Raw genomic sequence first — 26686 nt, 5'->3', positions numbered from 1 at the left:
AAGGGCCTTGGTAAGAGAGGTGAGCAAGAACCCGATGGCCACTCTGGCTGAGTTCCAGAGATCCTGTGTGGAGATGGGAGAAACTTCGAGAAGGACAACCATCACCGCAACACTCCACCGATGTGGGCTTTATGGCAGAGTCGCCAGACGGAAGCCTCTCCTCAGCGAAAGACACATGAAAGCCCGCTTGGAGTTTGCAAAAAGGCACCTAAAGGACTCTCAGACTGTGAGAAACAAGATTCTGTGGTCTGATGAAACCAAGATTGAACTGTTTGGATCCAAATCCTACAAAATGCTGTCTTCAGCTAGATGTGAATGAAAAAAGTCAAGGATTACAGTGCAGTGTCACCACAAATCCACACCCGCACAGATACCAATTAAAGAGAAATAAATAAATAAATAAAAATAAATAAGAAGCCCCACTCACCCCTTTACAGACAGACATGGCTTCCTTGGACATGAACCTGGGGTATGGCACATTGTGCTCCATAATCGACTGGAATAGCTCATCCTCATCTTCACCATCAAATGGCGGCTGTATCAAAGTGTGAGGAAGATGGGGACGGAGAAGGGGAATGTAAATAGCAGACACTCAACATGCTGTTTCGTGATTTCTGAATACAGTATTGTGCAGTCGCAGGGATTAGAATTTGAAGGCTTGAGCACTTTACAGACCCAGATATTTCAAATCAAACGATTTTTTTTCTACAATCCGTAAAATGCATCGTCTCGGTCATCCCAAATGCAGACGAGGGTGATTCGCCCTTCGAAATGTCTTGCGGCCATTAAGCGTTCTCAGCATTTAATAATCATTTCATGCAACCCCCACCGACGCTCCATAAAGCCCTCGTGTGTGACATTGCGCAACAAACCTCTCCAGCCAACATCTCGTACAGCAGGACTCCATATGCCCACCAGTCCACAGATTGACTGTAAGGTTGGTATGCTATTATCTGGTATGCAGACAGACACACACACACACACACACACACACACGCACAATTAGTCAGCCCTTTTATCTCTACTGAATTTGAGAGAAAAGTTTTTCCCTTTCCAAAAACATGTATTCCAGTTACATCAGGAAGCTCACATCCACCAACGGAAAGAGCGTCACACTGGCCGAAGGGAACCAACAGCTGTGCTGGGTTTCATGGGTGCAGGAACGTTCATTCACGGTCAAGGAGAAACTCCAGGTTACACAAAATAACGACTTCATTGTTCGATTTCATTTTTATGGCTGAATGTTCAAACACCCAACATTATATCTTCGGTCGTCCTGTCGATAGTAACAGCGGTAATTAAATACGATGAATTTCTCCTTGGGACTTGGGCAAACCACAATAACCAAATATATCGAGACACTTGTATTACAAGAGAGGAAGTCAAAATATATCTTGCACTTTATTAATTTTGTTCAACTTGGAAGTATTAGACCGAGAGGAATATTACACGAGTCAATCAAGTTGCCAATTGCTGTTTTATCATCAGCACGTGCACAATACGAGAACGGCCCTCGGTAGAGCGCGTGCCTCCGCCAGGCTGAAGTTTACGTTCTGTATCCCAGTGAAAGGTGTATGCTGCATGTGTGAGACGTGTTATGATTTATGGGAGCGAGACATGGGTAAAGAATCTAGAGCAGCAACGAAGGCTGGAAAGGGTGGAAATGCGAATGGTTCGGTGGATGTGCGGAGTATCGCTGAGAGAGAGGAAGACAAATGATGAACTGCGAAAGATGATGGGAATAGAGCCTGTGATTGATGCTGTGAAAAGGAACAGGTTGAGATGGTTTGGTCATGTGTTGAGGAAGGATGAAAGTGACTGGTTGAGAAGAGTGATGGAAATGAATGTAGAAGGAAGTAGAGGACGGGGAAGACCGAGAAAGACTTGGCTGAAGATGGTGGAAGAAGAAATGCGGGCAAGGGGGTTAACAAGGAGAGATGCAGAAAATAGGGCAAAATGGAAAAGATCGTCATGGGGACCGCAAGGCTAACCCCCGCTCGAGCAGGGAAAATGACCTTAAAATGCATGTTGTTGTTGTTGTTGTTGTTGTTGTTGTTGTATCCCAGTGATAGGCCAGATCTGGATTCAGACCCAAACCAAAATCTAATCGGCTTCTTCTTGTCACCTAGCCAACTCATCTACCTAGTTTTGTCAGAAGTAAAATAACCACCTTTAGAGGCCATTTTTCCCCGCAAAGCGGGGGTTGGCCTTTTTCGGGAACCGTGGTTGTTGTTGTTTTTCGGTCCCCTTTTTGAAGCAATGTTTTACGGCCGGATGCCCTTCCTGACGCCAACCCTTTTTGCCGCCTTTAACGACAAACAGGGAATTACCAGTGAGCTGGTACTCAATTAGTCGACCTCGGAAGGATGACAGGCTGAAGTCAGAAGTGATCCACAATTTTTTGAAATATCATGCTATATATATTTTGTTGGCCAATGGTGAAGAATCACTTAAAAATTTTTAGATCCTGCTATCCGGTAGGCGGTACGAACCCCAACCGAGCCGAGTCATATCCGGATCCGGAATCAGATCTTCAGTAAAATCGAATTGTTCCATCCTTGTGACACACACGACCTCCCCACCAAGTTTCGTCCGAATCCATCCATAACTTTTTGAGATATCGAGATATTTATCGGTTTTAGCCCCATCACTCAATGGTGAAGTCACCAAAATCTAATCGGATCCGGATCTTCACCAAAATCGAATCATTTCGTCCTCGTCACATACCCAACCTCTCCATCAAATTTTGGCTGAATCAGTCCACAACCTTTTGAGATATCTCGTTCACAAACAGACAGACAGAAACAGACAGGGGTGAATACATAACCTCCATCCACCTAAAGTGGCAGAGGTAATGATACAGTGACGAAAGGTAAAGGTTTGAAAGCCCATGTATGTTTGTGCTCATTCGTCAAATCTCTACTTATGAGCTTGTTTGTACAAGGTGTAACAAACCAATGTCTCCTACACCAATGTGTTCACCCTGACTCAGTGGCACAATGGTTGGATCATTGGCTCCGAGTCTGGTAGGTAGGTGGTACGAACCCCAGCCAAGTCAGAGCAAAGACTTAAAAAATGGTACATGCTGTTTCCCTGCATGATACTCAGCATTTAAAAGGACATAGCACAGACAAACAACGCTGGAAACGAAACCATCACGCAGGCTTTAATGGGCCGAACGGTCTCTTGCATTGAGGTTCCTTGAAAGGTAGGCACATATATATATATATATATATATATATATATATATATATATATATATATATATATATATATATATATATATATATATACATACTACCGACCCGCTTCGGAAGCTTTGAGTCACGAATCTAAAAATTTTGCTGAACTGTTTCACCCGGACAATTAACAAGGGCAATTTTTTTTCATCAAGACAAACAAAACCGAGTAATGACATATAATAATAATAATAATTCATTTATTTTGTATAGCGCTTTTCATGAAGCCCAAAGGCACTTTGACAGCGTGCAAAACATAATGCATAACAAAACATGAAAACAACAATTGCAAAAAGACAAGAATCAATAGGGAAATATTTAAAGCAAAAGGAGGGAGAAGGAGAAGTGATAGTCAGGGGTTAAATGCTGTGGGTTGAATGTTGAATGCAGTGCTGAACAGGTAGGTCTTGAGTGATGTTTTGAATGTGGTGAGTGAGGAGGAGTCTCTGATGGTGTGAGGTAGTGAGTTCCAGAGGGTGGGAGCAGCGATGGAGAAGGCCCTGTCCCCCCAGGATCTGAATTTGGTCCGGATGGGGTGGTCAGGAGGTTGGTACCAGCAGAGCGGAGGTTGCGGGTGGGAGTGTGTCTGGAGAGGAGGTCAGCCAGGTAGGATGGGGCCAGGTTATGGAGGGCTTTGTAGGTCAAGATGAGGATTTTGTACTGGATTCTCTGGGAGATGGGGAGCCAGTGAAGCTTGTAAAGGACGGGGGTGATGTGGTCACGGGTCCGGGAATGGGTGAGTAGACGGGCAGCGGAGTTCTGAATGTATTGGAGTTTATTGGTGATTGTTGAGGGTGAACCATAGAGGAGGCTATTGCAGTAGTCCAGACGGGAGGTGATGAAGGCGTGGATGAGGGTTTCTGCAGCCGTGGAGGAGAGGGATGAGCGGAGACGGGCGATGTTGCATGCTCTTTGGACATTTCTCAATTGTCTGGCATGATGGCAAAGCACCACGGATTTGTCTCGAGGGAAACAAGGAAGAGAGTTTTTAAATGTACCTGCCTCTGAGGCTCACATAAATAATTAAATGTACTTGCTTCAATTCTTGTTTCCAAATCTCTCAGAAAGATTCAAATTCAGAAGTGGACAAATGGCGAGCGCGCTACACATGTAGTCCAGAGCGTTTCCCAACTACCCATAGCTCAGTAGCATAATCGATATATTTCTGTAACAGCGTTGGATAATCTTTAACATTTGTCATTTAGATGTATGCATGCTGCAGACACAATCTTGTCGAGGAACCTGAGACAGTTTTGATTAAAATTAGAAGGTGGTACTTCGCTTATTTTTCAAGATATTCCGCTCACAAGGTTCAGACATACATGGCATCAGACATACATGGCGGCGGCCATCTTGGATTTTGACGTGGGTTGCACCCACACACCAAATTTGAATGCGGTCCTTCGCTTACTCACGCACGCACGTACGGACGGACACATGGATGGAGGGGAAAACCATAGTCCCCCCTTTCGCTCCGCGGTGCGACGGGGGACAATAAAAATGAGTCGGTGCGTTTCCACAAATTATGATTGTAAATAATTTGTGTATCTTTGCAGGCCGTGTGTTGTGTCAATGAGTGCTACTTCCTTCCGAGGGATGCTAAGCCAGGTGTTTTTATAGCATAGCACGATACCTTTCGAAAAAGACTCTGCCATTGTGTGTTCGGTCGGTCATAGCCAAATTCCAAATTCCTGTGCTAGTCAGGCCTCAAGAGGAAATGGGAACTGCCATGGCGATTTGCACGTCGAGATGCCAGCAAGGGTATTGGATGATCTTCAACTAGGTCGGGGGTACAAATCACATCAGATATGTATTGCGTATTTTCATATTTGCTTGGGTGCAAAATGTGAGAAACGCCCGAGGAACACCAGATGGGAAAAAATATCACGTAAAAAATAAACAATTGCAGGACATTTTTGGCCACTGTTTGGTTTTTGTATTTTTGGACACGGTTTGGTTGGCACGGTTTGGACATTTCTGGTGAAATTGCCAAAATCAAGACTCTCTATTCACCTTCACTTTTTCATTCCTCTTTTCTCCCGCCTCTGGAACAAACTCCCTCACTCTATTCGATCCCAGTCCTCCCTCCAGGTCTTTAAAACAGCTGTTCACCACCATCTCTCGTCTTCCCCCATCAAAAACCTTGATCTTTTCTACCCCCGTTAATTCACCCCAGATCCACTTTTTTGAAATTCCAACTTCTTTGCTGGAAGTCCTTGCAGTGTCCATGTGTTTTATACCTCTCCCACCCCCCATCCCCTTCCCGTGCCTCCTCTCCCCAAGTCCTCTCCCTCCCACAGATCTCCCGATGTCCCTGTTCTCTACTGTTGTACTTGTGTGCTTCCCTCTCTCTTCCCATCTTGTTTCCCGCTCCCTTTATTGTATGTTTTGTGTGTCCAGTTTTTTTTTTGTGATTAATGTTACACGAGCCTCGATCTTGTATAGAAAAAAAACCATTAAAAAAAAAACCAGTGGTCTTCATCAGGAACAACGTTCAACAACTGCCAGGTCAGATTATCCCCTCTGAAGGCTGAGCGGAACATCGTTTTGGGTAAAAAGCCTTCTAAATAGACTAAATAGACAAACCTGTCTAAATAGACAAACAAAAAAGTTTGTCTATTTCGGACAAAATAGGTTTTCAAATCATCGTGCATTTTACGCATTTCTTGTCTTGCATTCTTCAGTCTTCGATGACAAATCCAAGTGGAAATCACCTCTCCAATTAGCAAGCAAATATGTAATAGGTTTTTTTTCCAGAAAAAGCATTACTCGCTCCTGGCTACAAGTTTTTCCTTTATGTACAAAAGCACGTTAACGTGTGAAGGTTTGCACAAATGAGCTGTGAAGGCGAAACACAGCAGCTAGTGAGTTCTACATGATGCAATGCATTACTATCCGTGACGGAGAACATCTGCACAAATTTGAGATTTGAAAAGCTCTTGAGATATCCGTGTGTCCGTTACAACATTATGTTTTTATATTGCAGCAGTATATTGGCTCATCAGGGCTGAAAAACAAAATCTACTATAGATTATATGAAGCCGCAGACAGTCCAGCAAGTCGGTATCCTCCTACTTTTTATGCTTACAACTCCCCCATCCCATCGCCAAACATTATATACCCCATTATATACCATTATATACCCCTTCCTTATCTATACCCGTGGCCGGTGTGCATGGACATGGCCCCTCATTGCCATCGGGGCCTGAGGGACCGAGTTTATGGTGGACGGATAGCGCTGTGTTAGTGGGTATGAACTTCTTTGCTCCATCACATTATATGTCGCCAGAAGGCAATAAATAGGTGACAATTCGAGAGTCAGTTGGCAGGAGAGTTGGTATATTGGTGCACTTGCAACTTTGGCTACCTCAACTTGATGCAACAAGGGAGTCAATTTACATTCACCTCTGGCCGCATCGTGCTCGACACATTTGCCCGAGATGCGAATTTCACCATCTGCCTGCACGTGTGTCTCCGCACCTGACCGAGTGTACCAGTGAGCTGTTCGTCCCCAATCACCCCAGGGAACAAGCCCCACAGATTGTCCAATGTGCAGGCCAGGCCTCACCAAAGTTCAGCTTAGAGCAGTTTATGAGCTGGATTCAAAAGTGCGAGAGACAATGTTCCTAAATGAGTGTTAATACAGTCAGGGGGCACAAGCTTAATTGCTTCAAGGTAAGAATTTGGCTAAGATACTTTTATCAAAAGAGGGTACTTTATCACGCACCCTCCTAGTCTGTTGAGTGATAAACCAGCATTCATTAAATTGTGTGGTTGGCATTAAAAGTGAGCGATCACAGAAGTTGAAGAAAAAAAACCTGCGGTTGGAAGGACCTTTTGGAAAACTTCTTAACTTGATTTTATGGTCAATGGAAATGTATCTGTTCAGCAATGTATGTGCAACTGTGATATACAGTATATAGATTGGAGTAGATCTGAGAACCAGTATGAACTCATTCGAGTGGCGAGGTCGTAGAAGGTTAAAAAAAAATGCTGTTGTGAATTGAGTGATATTGCAGTGATGGGGGTGGAGGGAAGGGCAGTGAAGTGAGGAGCGCAGGGAGAGGAGCAGGAGGAAGAAGAGGAAGGGGTGGAAGGAGGGGGAAGGCAGGGGTATGGTCAAAAAACCTTTGCAAGTCAAAAAAAAAAAGGACATTTTTCTTTGCATTATGTTCTTGCTTGTGCTTGTGTTATTGGATGAGATCCCTTTTATTTTGGCCAGGTTGGTTAAAAAGCCACCTCGGGATCTTGCATATACATCCCTAAGTTGGTGCGGATAAGGAATATAAATCTCCACGATGTAGCACTCCTTGCTGACATAGGATGCAGATGGCAATTTTAACATAAGGGGTTACTCGATCTGGATTTTATTCATGGTCAAAACGGATCAGAAGCCAGCTTTTTTTTTTTTTTTTTTTTTTTGTATACTGAATCGAGGCTTGTGAAAGAGCTAACATTTATTCCACAAACAAATCAACCAGACAAACAAAACATACAAAAAGAGGGAGCGGAAGACAAGATGGGGAGTGGAGGGGAAGCACACAAACACAACACCTGAGAGCAGGGAGAAGCGTGGGAGGGAGAGGGCCTGGGGGGAGGAGGCGTGGAAAGGGGGGGGGGGGGGGGAGAGAGGTATAAAACACAAGGAGACCAAGGACTTCCAGGACAGAAGTTGGTATTTCAAAAAAGTGTAGGATTTGGGGTGAAATTAGCGGGGGTAGAAAAGATCAAGGTTTTGGATGGGGGAAGATAAGAGATGGTGGTGAACAGCTGTTTTAAAGACCTGGAGGGTGGAGTGGGATTGAATAGAGTGAGGGAGTTTGTTCCAGAGGTGGGAGAAAAGAGGAATGAAGGAGTGAAGGTGAGCAGAAAGTCTTGATTTTGGCAGTTTAACCATAAGAGGGTTGCAGGCAGATCTTGTGCGACCTGTGGGAATATTTGGGGGACAGAGCCCAGAGAGAGCTGGAGGAACAAGGCCGGAGAGGAGTCGGTAGAAGACAGAAAGACCACCAACTTGCCTGCGGTGAGTAAGTGAAAGGCCCTCGGAGGTAGCTTCATCACGGGAGATTCCAATGATTCTGAACGCTTTGGTTTCAACAGCGTGAAGACGAGCTAGGTGTGAGGCAGGAGCACCAGCCCAGAGGGGAGAGCAGTATTCCATTGAGCTGCGGATGAAAGCCTTGTATGTGGTGAGGAGCTCAGGTGTGCCAAGGAAGGACTTCGCACGACGGAGGATGCCCAGTCGGCGACTGGCTTTGGAGGCCAGATTTGAAATGTGGTTTTCCCAGGAAAGATCATGGCAGATAGTGAGACCCAAAAGCTTGAGTGACAGAACTTCTTGGAGAGGATTATTCAGAAAGTGGATGGGAGGGTTGTCCAGTCGGTCTTTTCGGAGAGACATCGTAAGAGTGTGAGATTTGTCAGGATTGAAAGACATGTTCCACTTGTTTGCCCAGTCTGTGATTTTGTCCAGGTCTGCAGAGAGTGAGGAGGCTGCAGACTGCCGATCTGAGGGATGAGGAATGGAGCGACAGAGAGTAGAGTCGTCAGCAAAGAGATAGGGAGGATTTTCAAGAGAGTCGGAGAGATCATTGATGAAGACCAGAAAAAGCACCGGGCCCAGGACACTGCCTTGGGGAGCTCCAGCCTGAACGGGAAGAGGAGATGAGAGAAACCCATTCAGGGCCACACGTTGACTACGACTAGAGAGGAAGTCCGCCAGCCATGTGTGGAGATTTCCATGGATACCAAAGGAGGAGAGTTTGGTGAGCAGAGTGGGGTGCCAGACCGTATCGAAGGCACGTGATATGTCAAGGGAGACAGCTCTAATTTCCTGTTTGGCATTGAGGACCTCCATCCATTGTTGAGAAAGCAGAAGCAGCATGTCCAGAGTAGAGTGACCAGGTCTGAAACCAAATTGATGATCAGAGATCAAGCCATTGGAGAAGAGGAAAGATTTTATATCTGAAGCAATGATGGATTGCATGACTTTGCTGATAATTGGGAGAAGGCTGATTGGTCTGTAGTTGCTAGGATCTGTTTTTGCACCTTTTTTGTGCAAAGCGGTGATGTTGGCTGATTTCCAAGCAGATGGCAGATGACCTTGAGCAAAAGAGAGGGTGAAGAGAACAGAGAGAGGGAGTGAAAGAGCGGCAGAGCAGGATTTTAGGACCCGTGGGCTGATGCCGTCAGGACCAGTTGCAGAATCAGAGTCGAGGGTTGACAGAAACTTTTCCACCTTGTCAGGAAGAAAGGACACAGAGTCCAGGAGCAGCTGGGTACGACTGGGTACGGTGGGTACAGAGAGGGATGGGTTGGGACACAAGATTTAGAGGCAAACACAGAGTTGAGGCATTCAGCTTTTTCACGTGCGGAGTCAGCCGTGTAGCCGTTTGAGGTGAGGGAGGGGATGGAGGGGGAACAAACTCCAGAAACAGATTTGACCAGACACCACCAGGACTTGGCTATCACCAAGCCATTGCACCTACATAATCACCGGAACAAAAATGCGCACCAAAATTGATGCTTCTGATCAATTTTGACCTGGTCAAACTTTTTTTGGGGGGATAATTGCTGCAAAAAACAAAAACTGAACTGATCTTCACCAAAATTTAATCAATTCTTCTTTATCACACACCCGACCTGTCAAACCGAGTTTCGTCCAAATCCATCAATAACTTTTTGAGATATCGTGCTATATATCATTTTTTTCCGATCGCTCAATGGTTAAAAATCGCTTAAAAATTATCGTATCCGATCCGGATCTAAATCTTCACCGAAATCTGATAATTTCGTTCTTGTCACATACCCAACCTTTCCACGAAATCCCGTCCGAATCCATCCGCAACTTTTTGAGACATACTGTTCACCGACAGAGAAACAAACAGACAGACAAGGATGAAAACATAACCTCCATCCATCTTTGGTGCCGGAGGTAATTACCGAATCAGCGAATCTTTCCACTTGAAGAAAATGGCGAAACTGCAAATGCCGCGGAGAGAAAGCAGTTTCATACGAGTGGACACTCAAAATCATAAATGTATTGAGGAATTCATGGAACTTCCCACCCAATGTAGGAAACCCGCTGGGATCCCAAAAGGTTCCACAGAAAGTTGGGCTGTGACCTCCCACCCAATGTAGGAACCCCGCTGGGATCCCAAAAGGTTCCACAAAAAGTTGGGCTGCAACCTCCCACCCACTGTAGGAAACCCGCTGGGATCCCAAAATATTCCACAGAAAGATGGGCAGGACTAGCCCCAAAACTGAGGGAGTAGTTCAGGAACAGACCGAGACAGTCCTGCTTTATCATATAGATTTGTAGATGCAAAATTTAATTGTGAAAGTCCGAGGCGGTTCTGATACAACTCGGAAATTGGGAGTGCAGAAAGAAAGAAAAAAATTGTGTTAAAAAAAATGGCGTTGCAGAAACAAAAATGGGGCCTAAAAAACTCTGTAGTAACATTCGAAATTGGGGGCAATGATTGTAAAAAAGCAAACAAACCCAGCAACAGCTGGAAGCTTCCCATTATCCAACAGGGTTGGTTTAAATATTACCGTTGTGATTAAAACAGTTTAGAAATTTAAACTGAACCCAATTACATGTATCTGTCATTTAAAAAAAAAGATTTAACATAATTTGAGTAATATAATTAAATGCCAATCTCTTTTGATAAAACTGTAATGTACCGTAATTGGTAATACTGGGGCATGCCCGTACTATATCTATATCTAAAATTATATCCCCCCCTCTATTTACATGAAATGGTTTGGTCCAAAGCGAACGGCTTGCGAGTACGGTGACAATCCCCCCCCTCTATTTACATGAAATGGTTTGGTCCAAAGCGAACGGCTTCGGAGTTTGGTAAAGAAATCGCCATAGCGTGCCCAAACGCGCAGGAAAGCGAAAGAATCGCAAATTTAAGGAAATGCCCGTACTTCCGTAAGGAAGAGAAAAGAAATGAAAAGGAAAAACATTCCAAACCGCGAGGGAAAACAACACGGCACGTCGACACAACAACGTGTCCTGTGATTGGCCGTACGTCGCTGCCAGTAGCTGCCCCCCAAAAAAAGCTTTCACCGTCCGGCGACTGAATTTAAGGGGAAAAATAAAACGCTCTTCGCTTAAAACAACGCCCTTCGCTCTGACTGAATTGGGACAATGTTTTTATGTTTTTAATTGAATTACTATCCGTAATGGCGCACGCTCTCACGGGAGCTCCGGAAGGTCGTATATCGCAGTTACGATGAATCGCAAATTAGTTTTTATTAGTTTTAAAACATAGTTTAACGCCAACATAGCGCCAACATAGTTTGCAAACGTGAAATAAATGAATACGCTCTCAAATGTGCCGTCCGAGGCAGAGTCTGTTCGCCACACGTGATAGCTCGCTGCTCTCTGATTGGTTGAATCGTTTTTTGGACATAGCTCGGTAACTGCTTGTCTGATTAATTTCAAACCTTGAAAAGGCACATCCTCGGGTCCCCAGCAATATACCTGGCAAGTTTCAAGTATATCGGACCGGTAGTTGTCGAGAAACAGCGGTCACAGACAAACATACATACAAACATACAAACATACAAACATACAAACATACAAACATACACACAGAGATTGCTGGAATTATAGATAGATTAATTAATTAATACAAATATAATTCATCATAAAAATAATAAATAAATTTCCGTTTCAATATAATTAGTACGACATTTCATCAGAGATGTAAGTAAATGTTTTGCTGTTCAATAATCTCAAAATCACCCACCCTCATGAGAGCCAGGAAACAATATCTCACCACTCTCAAGACCGAACTCTCAAACCTGTCTCCCTCTTCCAAATCCTGGTGGCGTCTGGTCAAATCCGTTTCTGGTGTTTGTTCCCCCTCCATCCTCTCCCTTACCTCAAACGGCTACACAGCTGACTCCACACGTGAAAAAGCTGAATGCCTCAACTCTGTGTTTGCCTCTAAATATTGTGTCCCAAACCCATCCCTCTCTGTACCCACCGTACCCAGTCGTACCCAGCTGCTCCTGGACTCTGTCCTTTCCTCCTGACAAGGTGGAGAAGTTTCAGTCAACCCTCGACTCTGATTCTGCAACTGGACCTGACGGCATCAGCCCACGGGTCCTAAAATCCTGCTCTGCCGCTCTTTCACTCCCTCTCTCTGTTCTCTTCACCCTCTCTTTTGCTCAAGGTCATCTGCCATCAGCTTGGAAATCAGCCAACATCACCGCTTTACACAAAAAGGTGCAAAAACAGATCCTTGCAACTTCAGACCAATCAGCCTTCTCCCAATTATCAGCAAATTCATGGAATCCATCATTGCTTTGGATATCAAATCTTTCCTCTTCTCCAATGGCTTGATCTCTGATCATCAATTTGGTTTCAGACCAGGTCACTCTACTCTGGACATGCTGCTTCTGCTGTCTCAACAATGGATGGAGGTCCTCAATGCCAAACAGGAAATTAGAGCTGTCTCCCTTGACATATCACGTGCCTTCGATACGGTCTGGCACCCCAATCTGCTCACCAAACTCTCCTCCTATGGTATCCATGGAAATCTCAACGCATGGCTTGCAGACTTCCTCTCTTGTCGTAGTCAACGTGTGGCCCTGAATGGGTTTCTCTCATCTTCCCATCCTGTTCAGGCTGGAGTTCCCCAAGGCAGTGTTCTGGGCCCTGTGCTTTTTCTGGTCTTCATCAATGATCTCTCTGACTCTCTTGAAAAGCCTCTCTATCTCTTTGCTGATGACTCTACTCTCTGTCGCTCCATTCCTCATCCCTCAGATCGGCAGTCTGCAGCCTCCTCACTCTCTGCAGACCTGGACAAAATCACAAACTGGTCAAACAAGTGGAACATGTCTTTCAATCCTGACCAAATCTCACACTCTTACTATGTCTCTCCGAAAAGACCGACTGGACAACCCTCCCATCCACTTTCTGAACAATCCTCTCCAAGAAGTTCTGTCACTCAAGCTTTTGGGTCTCACAATCTGCCATGATCTTTCCTGGGAAAACCACATTTCAATTCTGGCCTCCAAAGCCAGTAGCCGACTAGGCATCCTCTGTCGTGCAAAGTCCTTCCTTGGCACACCTGAGCTCCTCACCACATACAAGGCTTTCATCCGCAGCTCAATGGAATACTGTTCTCCCCTCTGGGCTGGTGCTCCTGCCTCACACCTAGCTCGGCTTCACGCTGTTGAAACCAAAGCGTTCAGAATCATTGGAATCTCCCGCGATGAAGCTAACTCCGAGGGCTTCTCACTTACTCACCGCAGGCAGGCTGGTGGCCTTTCTGTCTTCTACCGACTCCTCTCCGGCCTTGCTCCCCCAGCTTTCTCTGGGCTCTGTCCCCCAAATATTCCTACAGGTCGCACAAGATCCGCCTGCAACCCTCTCATGGTTAAACTGCCAAAATCAAGACTCTCTGCTCACCTTCACTCCTTCATTCCTCTTTTCTCCCGCCTCTGGAACAAACTCCCTCGCTCTCTTCAATCCCACTCCTCCCTCCAGGTCTTTAAAACAGCTGTTCACCACCATCTCGTATCCAAAACCTTGATATTTTCTACCCCCGTTAATTTACCCCAGATCCACTTTTCTGAAATTCGGACTTCTTTCCTGGAAGTCCGAGCAGTGTCCATGTGTTTTATACCTCCCCCCCCCCCCCCCCCCCCGCCCAAGCCCTCTCCCTACCACATATCTCCCTGTTCTCTGCTGTTGTACTTGTGTGCTTCCCTCTCTCTCCCCATCTTGTCTCCCGCTCCCTTTGTCATATGTTTTATGTTTTAGTTTTTTTTGCCATGAATGTTCGCTCTTACACGCGCCTCGATGTTGTATCCCCAAAAAAAAAAAAAAGGTAGTAATTGAGTTGGCAAGCCATTTCAAAATGACAGTAGAGAAACAAAATAATGGTGCGGGACTCGATGATTATTTTCACTCGATAAAGTATTCTACATTACCCGTTTGAACGAATGTCCTTTATTACAAAACCTCCATCTCCGGTCATTTTACTTGTCTCATGAGGCAAGACTTCAATATATAAACAAAATATTGACGGAAGGATTGCAAGTGTGAATTTGTTTTACTGAGATGGAAATTCAATAACAGGTGTGTTTTTTTTCAGGTTACTTCTGCTATTACAAACAAATCGAAAATGTCACCTGGAGGAATGACAAATGCAGAGAATCGTTTGAAAAAGCACAGTTTCCTGAAAATAAATCGGGTTTTAGTGTTAAACACGACGACTACTTTTGGACCGGACTCGGTGTAACGGTTTGAGCATCTGCTTCAAATCTCGAAGGTGGGTGGTTTGAACCTCGTTTAAGTCATTCCAAAGCCTTTAAATATGGGACTTGCTGCTTCCTTGCTCGATGCTCAGCATTTGAAAAGGATACAGCATGGACAAAACAATGGCGACCAGTGTGCAGACCTGATGGGCCGCATGGCCTTCTTTGGAAACTATTATCATTATTATTATTGTTACTTTGGTTGCAATCTCAGTGGTATGTGTGTGTGTGAGCTCCATTATGAGCCTGAGCCCAAGTACCTTACTATAATTCACCAAATGTCTGTCCGTCTGTCCGTCCGTCCGTCCGTTCCCAGGTACCGCAAAAACGGCTGAACCGATCGCAACGAAATTTTGGGTGGGTAATCCTGGGACCACCTGGAGTAAAATAGGGTATATTGTTTTTCCAATTTCAGCTTTGGTCTCCAGAATTTTCAGGTTTGGACTCCCGGCTAACGTTATTGTCCTGGGTACCGCAAAAACGGCTGCACCGATCGCAACGAAATTTTGGGTGGGTAATCCTGGGACCCCCTGGAGTAAAATAGGCTATATTGTTTTTCCAATTTCAGCTTTGGTCTCCAGAATTTTCAGGTTTGGACTCTCGCCTAACGTTATTGTCCCAGGTACCGCAAAAACGGCTGCACCGATCGCAACGATACACCTCCATGCCCGTGGGATTCCCACGGGTGACTCCACTAGTTAAAAGAAAACAAAGCCTGGCAATACTCGTGCTTCACCTCAGCCAACATGCTGACCGTCTTACCCCACAGAGGGCTAAACACAAAAAAAAAAACATTTTAAACACTCAAACAGAGATGCAACTACTGTGTGGCTTGATCCTTGGACTCGGCATAGTAACAATGTTCGCACGTATTATCCCTGGGTGTTTATCAAAGAGTGAGCCATGTGATTCGGCGTTGCCTGCGATACCGAGCTCTTGGGCACAGAGCACACCTGCCAATTTGTGCGATCTGTTTCTGCAATTACAACCTCAGGTGGTCTGCGCGCGGAGGTTTGCAATGGCTACGTTTTTTATGTTTTACGTCGATTTGTTTTGATGCACGCCAGAAAGCTTTCATTAAAATCCCGCAGCTTTGCCAAGATCCCCTTGATTCTGCCGATTCGTCGGAATCACAATAATAGTGCTGCATAATTTCTAGAGAAGAGGCGATGATATTGGGCAAATCCAGGAGGAAAGAAATCGATGCCGAACGTATTCATCCAAATTTGTTCACAAACCCACATGGCAACACTCACCTCAGGAGCGATGTAGTCTGGAGTTCCGCAGAATGTGCGCGTTGTAACTCCTTCCCAAATATTCTCCTTGCACATCCCAAAGTCAGCAATTTTGATGTGGCCTTCCGAGTCCAACATAACGTTGTCCAGCTTGAGGTCCCTGTGCAAGATTCGTGTCAATGCCCGTTTCGCTTGAGAAGGCCATACGACATGGACATATGCAGATATCACTTTACACTTTCACATTTTTGGTCACTTGACCCAATTCCATATTGTATTCAGGCAATTTCAATACTCCTGTGGTATCATACTATAACCACCTTTGGAGGCCATTTTTCCCCGCAGAGCAGGCCTTGGCCTTTTATGGGCACCTTGCTCCCCTTTTTTTGAAGCAATGTTTTATAGGCGGATGCTCTTCCTGCCACCAACCCTGTTAGTCGCCTCTTGCGACACACATGGAATTACCAGTGAACTGGTGCTCAATTTGCCGACCTTGGAAGCATGACAGGCTGAGTCAACCCCCCTGGCGTTAATTCAGCGATCGACCGGGATTCGAACCCAGGATCCTAGGATCCCAAGCCGGCACCCTAACCTCTAAGCCAACACCAGGCAACACCAACTATACTGTATATAAAATTAGAGAAGTGTCTTGTGTGTTTGTTTGACTTCCATAGACTCCTGAACTGTTGGATGGAATAAGTTGAAAACTTGGGTTTTCCACAGGCAAGTTTTAGGGGGATAAAGAAAGGTCATATCCCATGGGGGAGGACCCCAATTCTCTCTACATAAATGCGTATCATGGAGCACTGCCTAGTGGGAGTAAGGTCACTGAGCATGACCACCTGGAGCTAGGACAAGACCAAGGTCCTGTTGGTATCCCCAGGCAGCCTTTCATGATATCTGTCCCTTTTGAATCTATTTTCTGAAAACCCCGGAGGGCATTCAATCACAGGACACCATCTACATATTACATACGCATCTAGACATCGTATAAGTGGGGGAATTCATAGCGTTTGAGAACAAGTCAAATAAACTCCAAATTGTTCTACATAATCACGATTAAGACCAAAAACAAACAAACTGAAACTGATGAAGAAATTCACACTCACAGTGAAACACAATACTTACAACACACGGTAACAACTTATTATTATTACTCCATACCCACTACTGCAATAATGAATAAACACATTCAGATTATATGTTTATATACATACACATAATTATACTGCTCTGCAAAAGTCTTCGAGATACATTCAGGAGTTGCAATATGTGAAGGTTATGAGCAGCAACAATGTACTCAAAGCCTCCACGAGTGTTTTCTACAATTACAACAACGTTGACTTGTTAATACAGCTTAGTTTGGGTGAAAATAATCACAGCTTGTCATTTAATTCACATTGATCACAATCTTCAAGAACTTGTGATCGCAACTCAAAGTAAACTAGAAGGGCACTCGGTAGAGCGCATACCTCTGCCAGGCTGAACAGTTATTTTATTTTATTTTTTTGTTTTTTTTTGTATATACAAGATCGAGGCTCGTGAAAGAGCGAACATTAATCACATAGAAAGACAAACAGACAAACCGACACATAAAACAAATAACATCGGGAGCGGTAGACAAGATGGGGAGAGAGGGGGAAGGACACAAACACAACATTTGAGAGCAGGGACCGAGAGACATGGAGACATCGAGAGATCTGTGGGAGGGAGAGGGCTTTGGGGGGAAGGCATGGGAAGGGGGGGGGGGGGGGGTGGGAGAGGTATAAAACGTATGGACACTGCCAAGACTTCCAGGAAAGAAGTTGGAATTTCAAACAAGGTGGATCTGGGGTGAATTAGTGGGGGTAGAAAAGATCAAGGTTTTGGATGGGGGAAGATAAGAGATGGTGGTGAAGAGCTGTTTTAAAGACCTGGAGGGAGGAGTGGGATTGAAGGGAGTGTGGGAGTTTGTTCCAGAGGTGGGAGAAAAGAGGAATGAAAGAGTGAAGGTGAGCAGAGAGCCGATATTTCAGCAGTTTAACCATCAGAGGGTTGCTGGCAGATCTTGTGCGACCTGTAGGAATATTTGGGGGACAGAGCACAGAGAGAGCTGGGGGAGCAAGGCCGGAGAGGAGTCGGTAGAAGACAGAAAGACCACCTACCTGCCTGCGGTGAGTGAGTGAAAGACCCTCAGAGATAGCTTCATCGCGGGAGATTCCAATGATTCTGAAAGCTTTGGATTCAACAGCGTGAAGCCGAGCTAGGTGTGAGGCAGGAGCACCAGCCCATAGGGGAGAACAGTATTCCATTGAGCTGAGGATGAAAGCCTTGTATGTGGTGAGGAGCTCAGGTGTGCCGAGGAAGAACTTCGCACGACGGAGGATGCCCAGTCGGCGACTGGCTTTGGAGGCCAGCTTGGAAATGTGGTTTTCCCAAGAAAGATCATGGTGAGACCATGATCATAGTGAGATCATAGTGAGACCCAAAAGCTTGAGCGACAGAACTTCTTGGAGAGGATTATTCAGAAAGTGGATGGGAGGGTTGTCCAGTCGGTCTTTTCGGAGAGACATAGTAAGAGTGTGAGATTTGTCAGGATTGAAAGACATGTTCCACTTGTTTGCTTTCTTTCCAGTTTATGGTTTCTATTCCACTGATGGGCCGAACCTGGATTCGGACCTGAACCAAAATCGAATCGGCTTGTTCTCATCACCTAACCAACTCATCCACCAAGTTTAGTCATAACTCGTCCACAACTTAAAAAAATATGTTATATATCACTTTTCGCGATACTTCAAAAATTAAATAATTTTATAATAATTAATTTAACTTTTAATTAAACTTAAAATAATTTAATTTAACTAATTAATTTAACGTTTAAAATAATTTAACTTTTATACTTCAAAAATTAAATAATTCTCACATCAGAATCCATATTCAGATCTTCACCAAAATCGAATCGAATCTTCCTTGTCACACACACCAAGTTTCAAACCGGTCCACCAAGTTTCGTCCAAATCCGCCCATAACTTTTTGAGATATCCTGCTATGTATCGTTTTTGGTCCTATTTCCCAGTGGTGAAGAATCACTTAAAAATTCTAGTAGCCGGATCCGGATCTTCACCAAAATCTGACCATTTCATCCTTGTCACATATACTACCTCTCTGTCAAATTTCGTCTGAATCCGTCCACAACTTTTTGAGATATCTTGCTCACAAACAGACAGGGGTGAAAATATAACCTCCATTCACCTTCAGTGGCGGAAGTAACTATACATGAGCAGCTAACATGAAGTTGCTAATCCATCACATTTACCACAACAACAACAACAGGCATTTTCCCCTGCTAGAGCGGGGGTTAGCCAATCCATCACATTTACCAATAAAATCGAATTGATGATGCATCGTCAGGTGTTCCTATTTATCAAAATCAGGTGTTCCTGGCTGCACATCCATAAAGCTATCAGGATTAACTGTTACGTTAAAACAAAATGGCTGATCTTTCAGTCTCAAATCGCCATAGAATTGTGTTTCAGCATAAAGCGAAATATTGAGGGAAATAGCTTGCATCACTCGACTTTCAAGGTGTGGTATCTGAAGCACAATCAATAAGTACAGAGAAACATCTGTATTTGAAAAACCCAGGGACTGGAGGCCCAAAAAGCCATCTCTCAAGGATGATGAAGAGTTGAAGGTAATATCCTTAAGGGATAGAAAGAAGACAAGCTTCCTGAAGTTGGACTATGGAACTATGGTCCCAGGTGCTATGGACAGACGAGTCAAGGTTTCAGTTATTTGGATCTAACCAAAGACGGTATGTAAGACAAAAAAAAACAACTTATGAAGAGCCTTGGTTGAAGCCAACAATTAAGCATTGAGGAGGTTCGATTCAAGTTTGGGGATGAATATTCTCATAGGTCCTCCATCACCAATGTATATAGATAGATACCAATCGAATTCCAATTTAAATCTACGCATCCACTGTTTCTGCTGCCACAACCTTTCTGTGGAAATCATTTGACGCAACAACTACTCTCTGACTGAAAGATCCTTGTCTTATTACTCTCCTAACTCTCGTATTATTTATTTTCAGGCTATGACCCCTGGTCGTATTGCTGTCGATTCTGCGGAAAACATCTTCTGTACTTTGTTTGCTTTTATCCTTCAATATCTTAAACATCTCAATTAAATTTCCTCATAATCACCTCCTTTCTAATTCATAAAGTCCTGTCTCCTTCAGCCGCTCCTCATAGCTTAGTCTAGTTAGCGCTGGAATCGATCTAGTTGCTCTAGGGCCTAGAGCCTTCCAGGCTCTAGAGTCTAGTGGTACGCGAGGGCCTTCCAGGTGGTTCGCGACTCAACCTTTAAAAAAAATGATTTGGCCTGATAATTTTTTTATTTCTGATTTCTGATATATTTCATGATTTCCGATGTGCTGTGAGCAAAGTTATGCCCCGTATCGACCAGCTGGTGGAGAAGAAACAGATGCAGCCCTCGCATTAAATTGAAATAAGCCTGATATCTTATCGAATTGAGTTTTTCTGGAACCAGGTGGTACGCGGCGACGGTACGGGACCTCCAAGTGGTACTCGATCAGAAAACGGTTGGGAAACACTGCTCTAGGCTGAAACCTCTCCATGGCAGCCATGTCCATGCTCAGATGTGGTGACCAAAACTGAACACAACATTCTAGACGAGGCCTCAATAAATTCCTGTAGTGTTAACCTCAAAACGAGGAATATTTGGGGGGGACAGAGCACAGACCTGGGGGAGCAAGGCCGGAGAGGAGTCGGTAGAAGACAGAAAGACCACCAACCTGCCTGCGGTGAGTAAGTGAAAGGCCCTCGGAGTTGGCTTCATCGCGGGAGATTCCAAAGATTCTGAAAGCTTTGGTTTCAACAGCGTGAAGCCGAGCTAGGTGTGAGGCAGGAGCACGAGCCCAGAGGGGGGAACAGTATTCCATTGAGCTGCGGATGAAAGCCTTGTATGTGGTGAGGAGCTCAGGTGTGCCAAGGAAGGACTTCGCACGACGGAGGATGCCCAGTCGGCGACTGGCTTTGGAGGCCAGCTTGGAAATGTGGTTTTCCCAAGAAAGATCATGGCAGATAGTGAGACCCAAAAGCTTGAGCAACAGAACTTCTTGGAGAGGATTGTTGAGAAAGTAGATGGGAGGGTTTTCCAGTCGGTCTTTTCGGAGAGACATCGTAAGAGTGTGAGATTTGTCAGGATTGAAAGACATGTTCCACTTGTTTAACTAGTTTGTGATTTTGTCCAGGTCTGCAGAGAGTGAGGAGGCTGCAGACTGCCGATCTGAGGGATGAGGAATGGAGCGGCATAGAGTGGAATCACAAGCAAAGAGATAGAGAGGATTTTTCAGAGTTGGAAAGATCATTGATGAAGACCAAAAACAGCACAGGGCCCAGAACACTACCTTGGGGAACTCCAGCCTGAACAGGCAGGGGAGATGAGAGAATTCCATTCAGGGACATACATCGACTGCGACCGGAAAGGAAGTCCGCAAGCCATGCGTGGAGATTTCCATGGATACCATAGGAGGAGAGTTTGGTGAGCAGGGCGGGGTGCCAGACCGTATCGAATTCACGAGATATGTCAAGGGATACTGCTCTGATTTCCTGTTTGGCATTGAGGGCCTCCATCCATTGTTGAGACAGCAGAAGAACTTGAGACTTTGTCTCAAGTTTTGTTGTTGAGACTTTGTGCCTTCTGCAAATTTGGAAAGTCTATTCTGCACCCCTACTATCCAAATAATTGATGTAAATTATGAATAATAATGGTCCTAGTATCGGCCCCTGAGGTACTTAAATCCTCTCTGCTAGACATCCTCACACTCACAGCCACTCTTTGCTTCCTATCACTAAGCCAGTTTCCAATCCATTCAGATACCTGACCAGCCACTCCGGAAAAATGCTTTGCACCCGAACACTGAAACCAAAATCCCTTTGCGATGATAACTTTGTCGAGATTCATTTCAAAGTTTAAAAGTACTTGGATTTCCAGTGTTTAAGGTTCAAAAGAGCATAAGAGGTAAAAAATATATATATATTCGGTTACTGCAATCAAATCTACTGCCCCAAAAAGTGCTGATCACAAACTACCCCATAGTGAAAAAATTTATGACCCTATAAAATTCATGGAATTTCAAGGATTTAGTGTGGGTTCAGTCATGATGTGGGTGGTTCGGTCATGATGTGGGTGGTTCGGTCATGATGTGGGTGGTTTGGTCATGATGTGGGTGGTCGGTCATGATGTGGGTTGTTTGGTCATGATGTGGGTGGTTCGGTCATGATGTGGGTTGTTTGGTCATGATGTGGGTGGTCGGTCATGATGTGGGTTGTTTGGTCATGATGTGGGTGGTTCGGTCATGATGTGGGTGGTTTGGTCATGATGTGGGTGGTTCGGTCATGATGTGGGTGGATCGGTTATGATGTGGGCGATTCCGTTACGCTGTGAATGATTCCGTTATGCCATGAGTGATTCTGTTATGCTTTGAGTAATTCCGTTATGTGGTGAGTGATTCAATTATGCTGTGGGTGATTACATTATGCTGTGATTGGTTCAGTTATGCTGTGGATGGTTCTGTTATGCTGCGGGTATTTCCGTTATGCTGCAGGTGTTGGCCATTATGCTGCAGGTGTTGCCCTTATGCTGTGGGTGGTTCTATTTTGTTGTGGGTGTTTCCATTATGGTGTGAGTGATCCGGTTATGCTGTGGGTGATTCAGTTATGCTGTGGGTGATCCGGTTATGCTGTGGGTGATTCAGTTATGCTGTGGGTGATTCAGTTATGCTGTGGGTGATTCAGTTATGCTGTGGGTGATTCAGTTATGCTGACAGTGGTTTGATATCACTGGTTGCTTTGCCATTGCCTTTCCAGTGGTAATCAGGGCAGGAATTTGTAATTTGTTCAGGGTACCGGTGATACCTCGCCTACTGTTTGCGAATCATACAGTGGGATCTTTAATGTCCACCATCAACAAGTCTTAACAGACGTGTCCTCTGGGTCAGCGTCCACCCGAGGGATGGCACACACATTGATGTATTGTCCTGTAAATAGAGCCCCAAGATGACAGTTTATGGCTGTGTCGGGATTCAAACCCAGTTTTGACTGCTTACAGGTGAGTACTCCTACCTCTAGGCTATCCTGCCAGTCATAATCCCAGCTGAGGAATTCTGAGAATTTTCAAAAATACATTTTTCCATCAGGTTTTTCAGGTTCAGGTTTTCAGTTCAGGTCAGGTTCAGTCATCATCAGGTTTTTCAGGTTCAGGTTTTCAGTTCAGGTCAGGTTCAGTCATCATCAGGTCATCAGGTTCAGGTCAGGTTCAGTTTCAGGATCAGGTTTTTAAAATATTTTAAACAGTGCACATGCCGGATAATTAAACAACATCTTAGGCTTTTCCTTCAGACCTATTTTACTTATTCAAGTCATTCGTCATTTGAATTGTCGGATTCACACCTTCATTATACTATGTTGAAGCTGGAAAAAAACACCAATAAACAAAAAAACGAGAGCAATTTTCTAAACTGCAGAAGGTTTGGCATAACATCATAAATCAATGTTGCTAATGCATTTCCACACAACTGATTAAAGTAATTCATTTTCAAGCTCAAAGAAAGCAGCCACGCTGCAATGACATTGTGGTTTGAGCCACGCCAGAGTGATTCCTAAGCCGTGGCTGATGACATTCTGAGCTCTCGCTCAAATGTGGACAAAATCCTGTGGAGACAAAATTGGGAAATGCAGAAAATGCAGAAACAGGAATTGACATCATGCTGCAGCTCTGTGTCAGAGCGAGATTAAACCAAAATCCATATGTGGTGCCCTCGAATCTTGAAAACTTGACAGAGTGGCCTTTTATCATGACTGGATCATGAACCCCCCGCTCGGCTACATGAGATACCATTATCAAAATGTATAAAAAATTATATATCCCGGTCCTGCTCGATGCACTTTGTTCAGATCAAAAAGTTGGTTCATTAACTTTTTTATCCCGTCACAGAAGTTTTCCTTCGGAAGTGTCCTTATTGGAGTGGATGTGGCTTTGCTAACCTCTTCAGGATATGCGAAGCGTCTTCCCCTGAGCTTGGTGGATATTTTTTTTTTTTTTTTTTTTTTTTTTTTTTTTTTTTTTTTTTTTTTTTTTTTTGTATACAAGATCGAGGCTCGTGAAAGAGCGAACATTAATCACACAGAAAGACAAACCGACACATAAAACATATAACATAGGGAGCGGTAGACAAGATGGGGAGAGAGGGGGAAGGACACAAACACAACATTTGAGAGCAGGGACCGAGAGACATGGAGACATCGAGAGATCTGAGAGAGGGCGAGGGCTTTGGGGGGGGGGGGGCGTGGGAAGGGGGCAGTGGGAGAGGTATAAAACATATGGACACTGCCAGGACTTCCAGGAAAGAAGTTGGAATTTCAAACAAGGTCAATTTCTTTAATAAAAATAAACCAAAGAATGAAAATAAGTACTGAGGTAAAAACTAAAATCCGACTGTGAGACGTCTCCACAGACTGATTCACACCACCCGACAGGGGAAAGATAAATTGTTTAATTAAAAAAAAATTGTTGGTGGATTTCATCCAGGCCATTTCCATCTGAATAAACATGAACTTAACAAGAGTTTGGGTGTCTTCTTCACTGAAGCCGTGGCCTTGGCACGAGATGCCATTATCTTATTTTCCAAAATCAAAAATTTATATTGATATTTAACAGACATATCAGCAAATAACAAGACAGTGTATACTCAATCTAGAGTGAGCAGGAAGGTGGTAGAAAGAAGGACTGGAAAGAATAACAACATGGAGGAAATTAAAATAAGGTGGTGGAGATGGATTGGGCATGGATTATGCATGGAAAGCAATGGCACAAAAAGAGCAACACACTGGAAGCCTAAACGTCAAATGAGGGTTGAACGACTAACAGAGACCTGGCGGCATACGATTGAAAATGAGCTGAGGGAGCTCAAAACCATCTGTATGGAGAAACCACCTGATCTGGGTCCAGGACAGACAAAAGTGGCTGAATCTCAAGAGGCTCTATATTCCGTCACGCATTATAGTAAGCAAATAAATAACACGGCAAATCCAATTTTGCAATCGACGAGACATTTTATCTAAAGCGTTAAATCGAGGTGACAGAACGTATTGTCCTGTCTGTAGCTAGTTACGTCCAGCCGTGGACGAATACCCGAAACACTTGTTACTCCTGAGGCAAGCAGCCGAATATATGGCGGATATTTTTGTCGTGCGCGGGAAAGAAGGAATGCGAGACGTTTATATGAACGATAAAACACGGGTTTAATCCGAAACCACAACGAAAAAACGAACACGACAAATGAAAAATGCAACACAATTAATTTAATAAAAATAAACCAAAGAATGAAAATAAGTACTGAGGTAAAAACTAAAATCCGACTGTGAGACGTCTCCACAGACTGATTCACACCACCCGACAGGGGAAAGATAAAATAAAAAGAAATTGTCCTTTTTAGTGCACTTAGCTCGTCCAATGAGTTATTTTGGTGAGGTCAGCAGTGCAAGGTGACGACGGCCAACGAAAGGCCCAAGCACCCCAAAATGGCGGCAGCGCTGTGCGTCAAAAAACCCTCAGGCGTGAAGCAAGTAATCAGGATTGATCACAGGGGGAATCACAAACTGGGGAAAACTAACCTTAATCCCTACACTAATTAACATGTCTTCACCCCTCCCCCACTCCCCCACATAAACAACCTTAAACTACTACAGTTTCCCTACATCGAGGTTTCCCTGTAGTACATCGAGGTTTCTCCTACACGTCCACGGTCCATGCTACAATTATACAGAGCTACCTTTCCTATGGTATCCTTTAACCTACCCCCCATAAATGTAACAGTATGTTCCAAGTTCCAATCTGCTAATCCACCTGTATTATATGACAGGCCTCAACATTCTTTGGGTAATCCCATCAAAGCAGCCCAATCAAGGTATTGCATCGATAACTTTCCAAAAGATAAGCTCGTTGCCTCACTGAGTGCACCTTATTTGCCAACGCACCTTCCTTTTCCATCAGATGCACATTATGGGTAACACATGGCTTCCATTTTAATGGCAACAGGAAACTCAACCATGTATGGCAACACCGATAAACTAGGATGGAAAAAGACGACAAATATCCGTGCCAACGTCAACAGGTGCAGGTGCATTCCTTTGAAGTTGGGGAAAGAGCTTTGAATCCTCCTTGTACATTGATTCCAAAATCCTATTTTGTCCGACTATAAACGGTAAAATGTAAAACTATGTAAAACTATGTTTTTTTACGATGTAAAACTCACAGACATAACAACTCGAACTACGTGAAGGACAAAGACATCAGAATACAAAAAAAAATCATGCAACATTTGCCTTTTACATGCCATCCAAGTGCTAAATCTATCCTAAACTGCTTAATGGTGTCGCACGCCCATAGTTTTGACCTCAATGATAAAAAATAAGTAGATATTTAAAAAAAAGGAATTCAAAATACCGAAGCTAAATTCCAAAAAGCTGCAATGTCCTGTGCTCGGCACAATTTGCATGGTGTGCCTTGGAGGGATGCCACGTCGAAGGGAAACTCGCCGCACTGAGAAACTGTGCTGCCAGGAAATTGCACTTTTCTCAAATTCCACACTTGCGCCTAAAATCGACCAAACCTGCAGAGCTCGCCAGAATTGGAGGAGGTGAACCACAATGCATTACAGTGAGATATGCGTAAGATGATGAACTTTAATTAGGTAATTAAATAAATCAGACCGATCCTGTAGGGATTTCTAACAAGGACTATTAAAATGAAAGTCATAGAAATGCTACAGCCTTGGCAACTGCTTCATGTACGAGGTTTCAAAGGGCATAGCATGCCTGTAGTGAATGCAAAAGATGACAGCAGCAACATTTCCACAAGTTCTGT

The 26686-nt window shown here is 44.2% G+C and overlaps 1 protein-coding gene across 1 annotated transcript in view; it reads right to left on the bottom strand.

Annotated features, from left to right (window-relative positions):
• The window catches only part of LOC137422332 (protein kinase C alpha type), a 179016-nt gene that overhangs the window by 23122 nt on the left and 129208 nt on the right, over positions 1-26686 (bottom strand). Inside the window, exons 11-13 of the mRNA XM_078770250.1 lie at positions 15779-15917; positions 873-953; positions 428-535 (exon numbers count right to left, since the gene is read on the bottom strand). Coding sequence (XP_078626376.1) covers positions 428-535; positions 873-953; positions 15779-15917 — 328 coding nt within the window. The remainder of the gene's footprint in view (positions 1-427; positions 536-872; positions 954-15778; positions 15918-26686) is intronic.

Source organism: Myxine glutinosa, chromosome 1 (genome assembly GCF_964187855.1).
Source record: "Myxine glutinosa chromosome 1, kmMyxGlut1.1, whole genome shotgun sequence".
Lineage (NCBI taxonomy): Eukaryota > Metazoa > Chordata > Myxini > Myxiniformes > Myxinidae > Myxine > Myxine glutinosa.
Note: the sequence above shows the minus strand (reverse complement) of the source record. Positions and strands in the feature narration are given on the sequence as shown.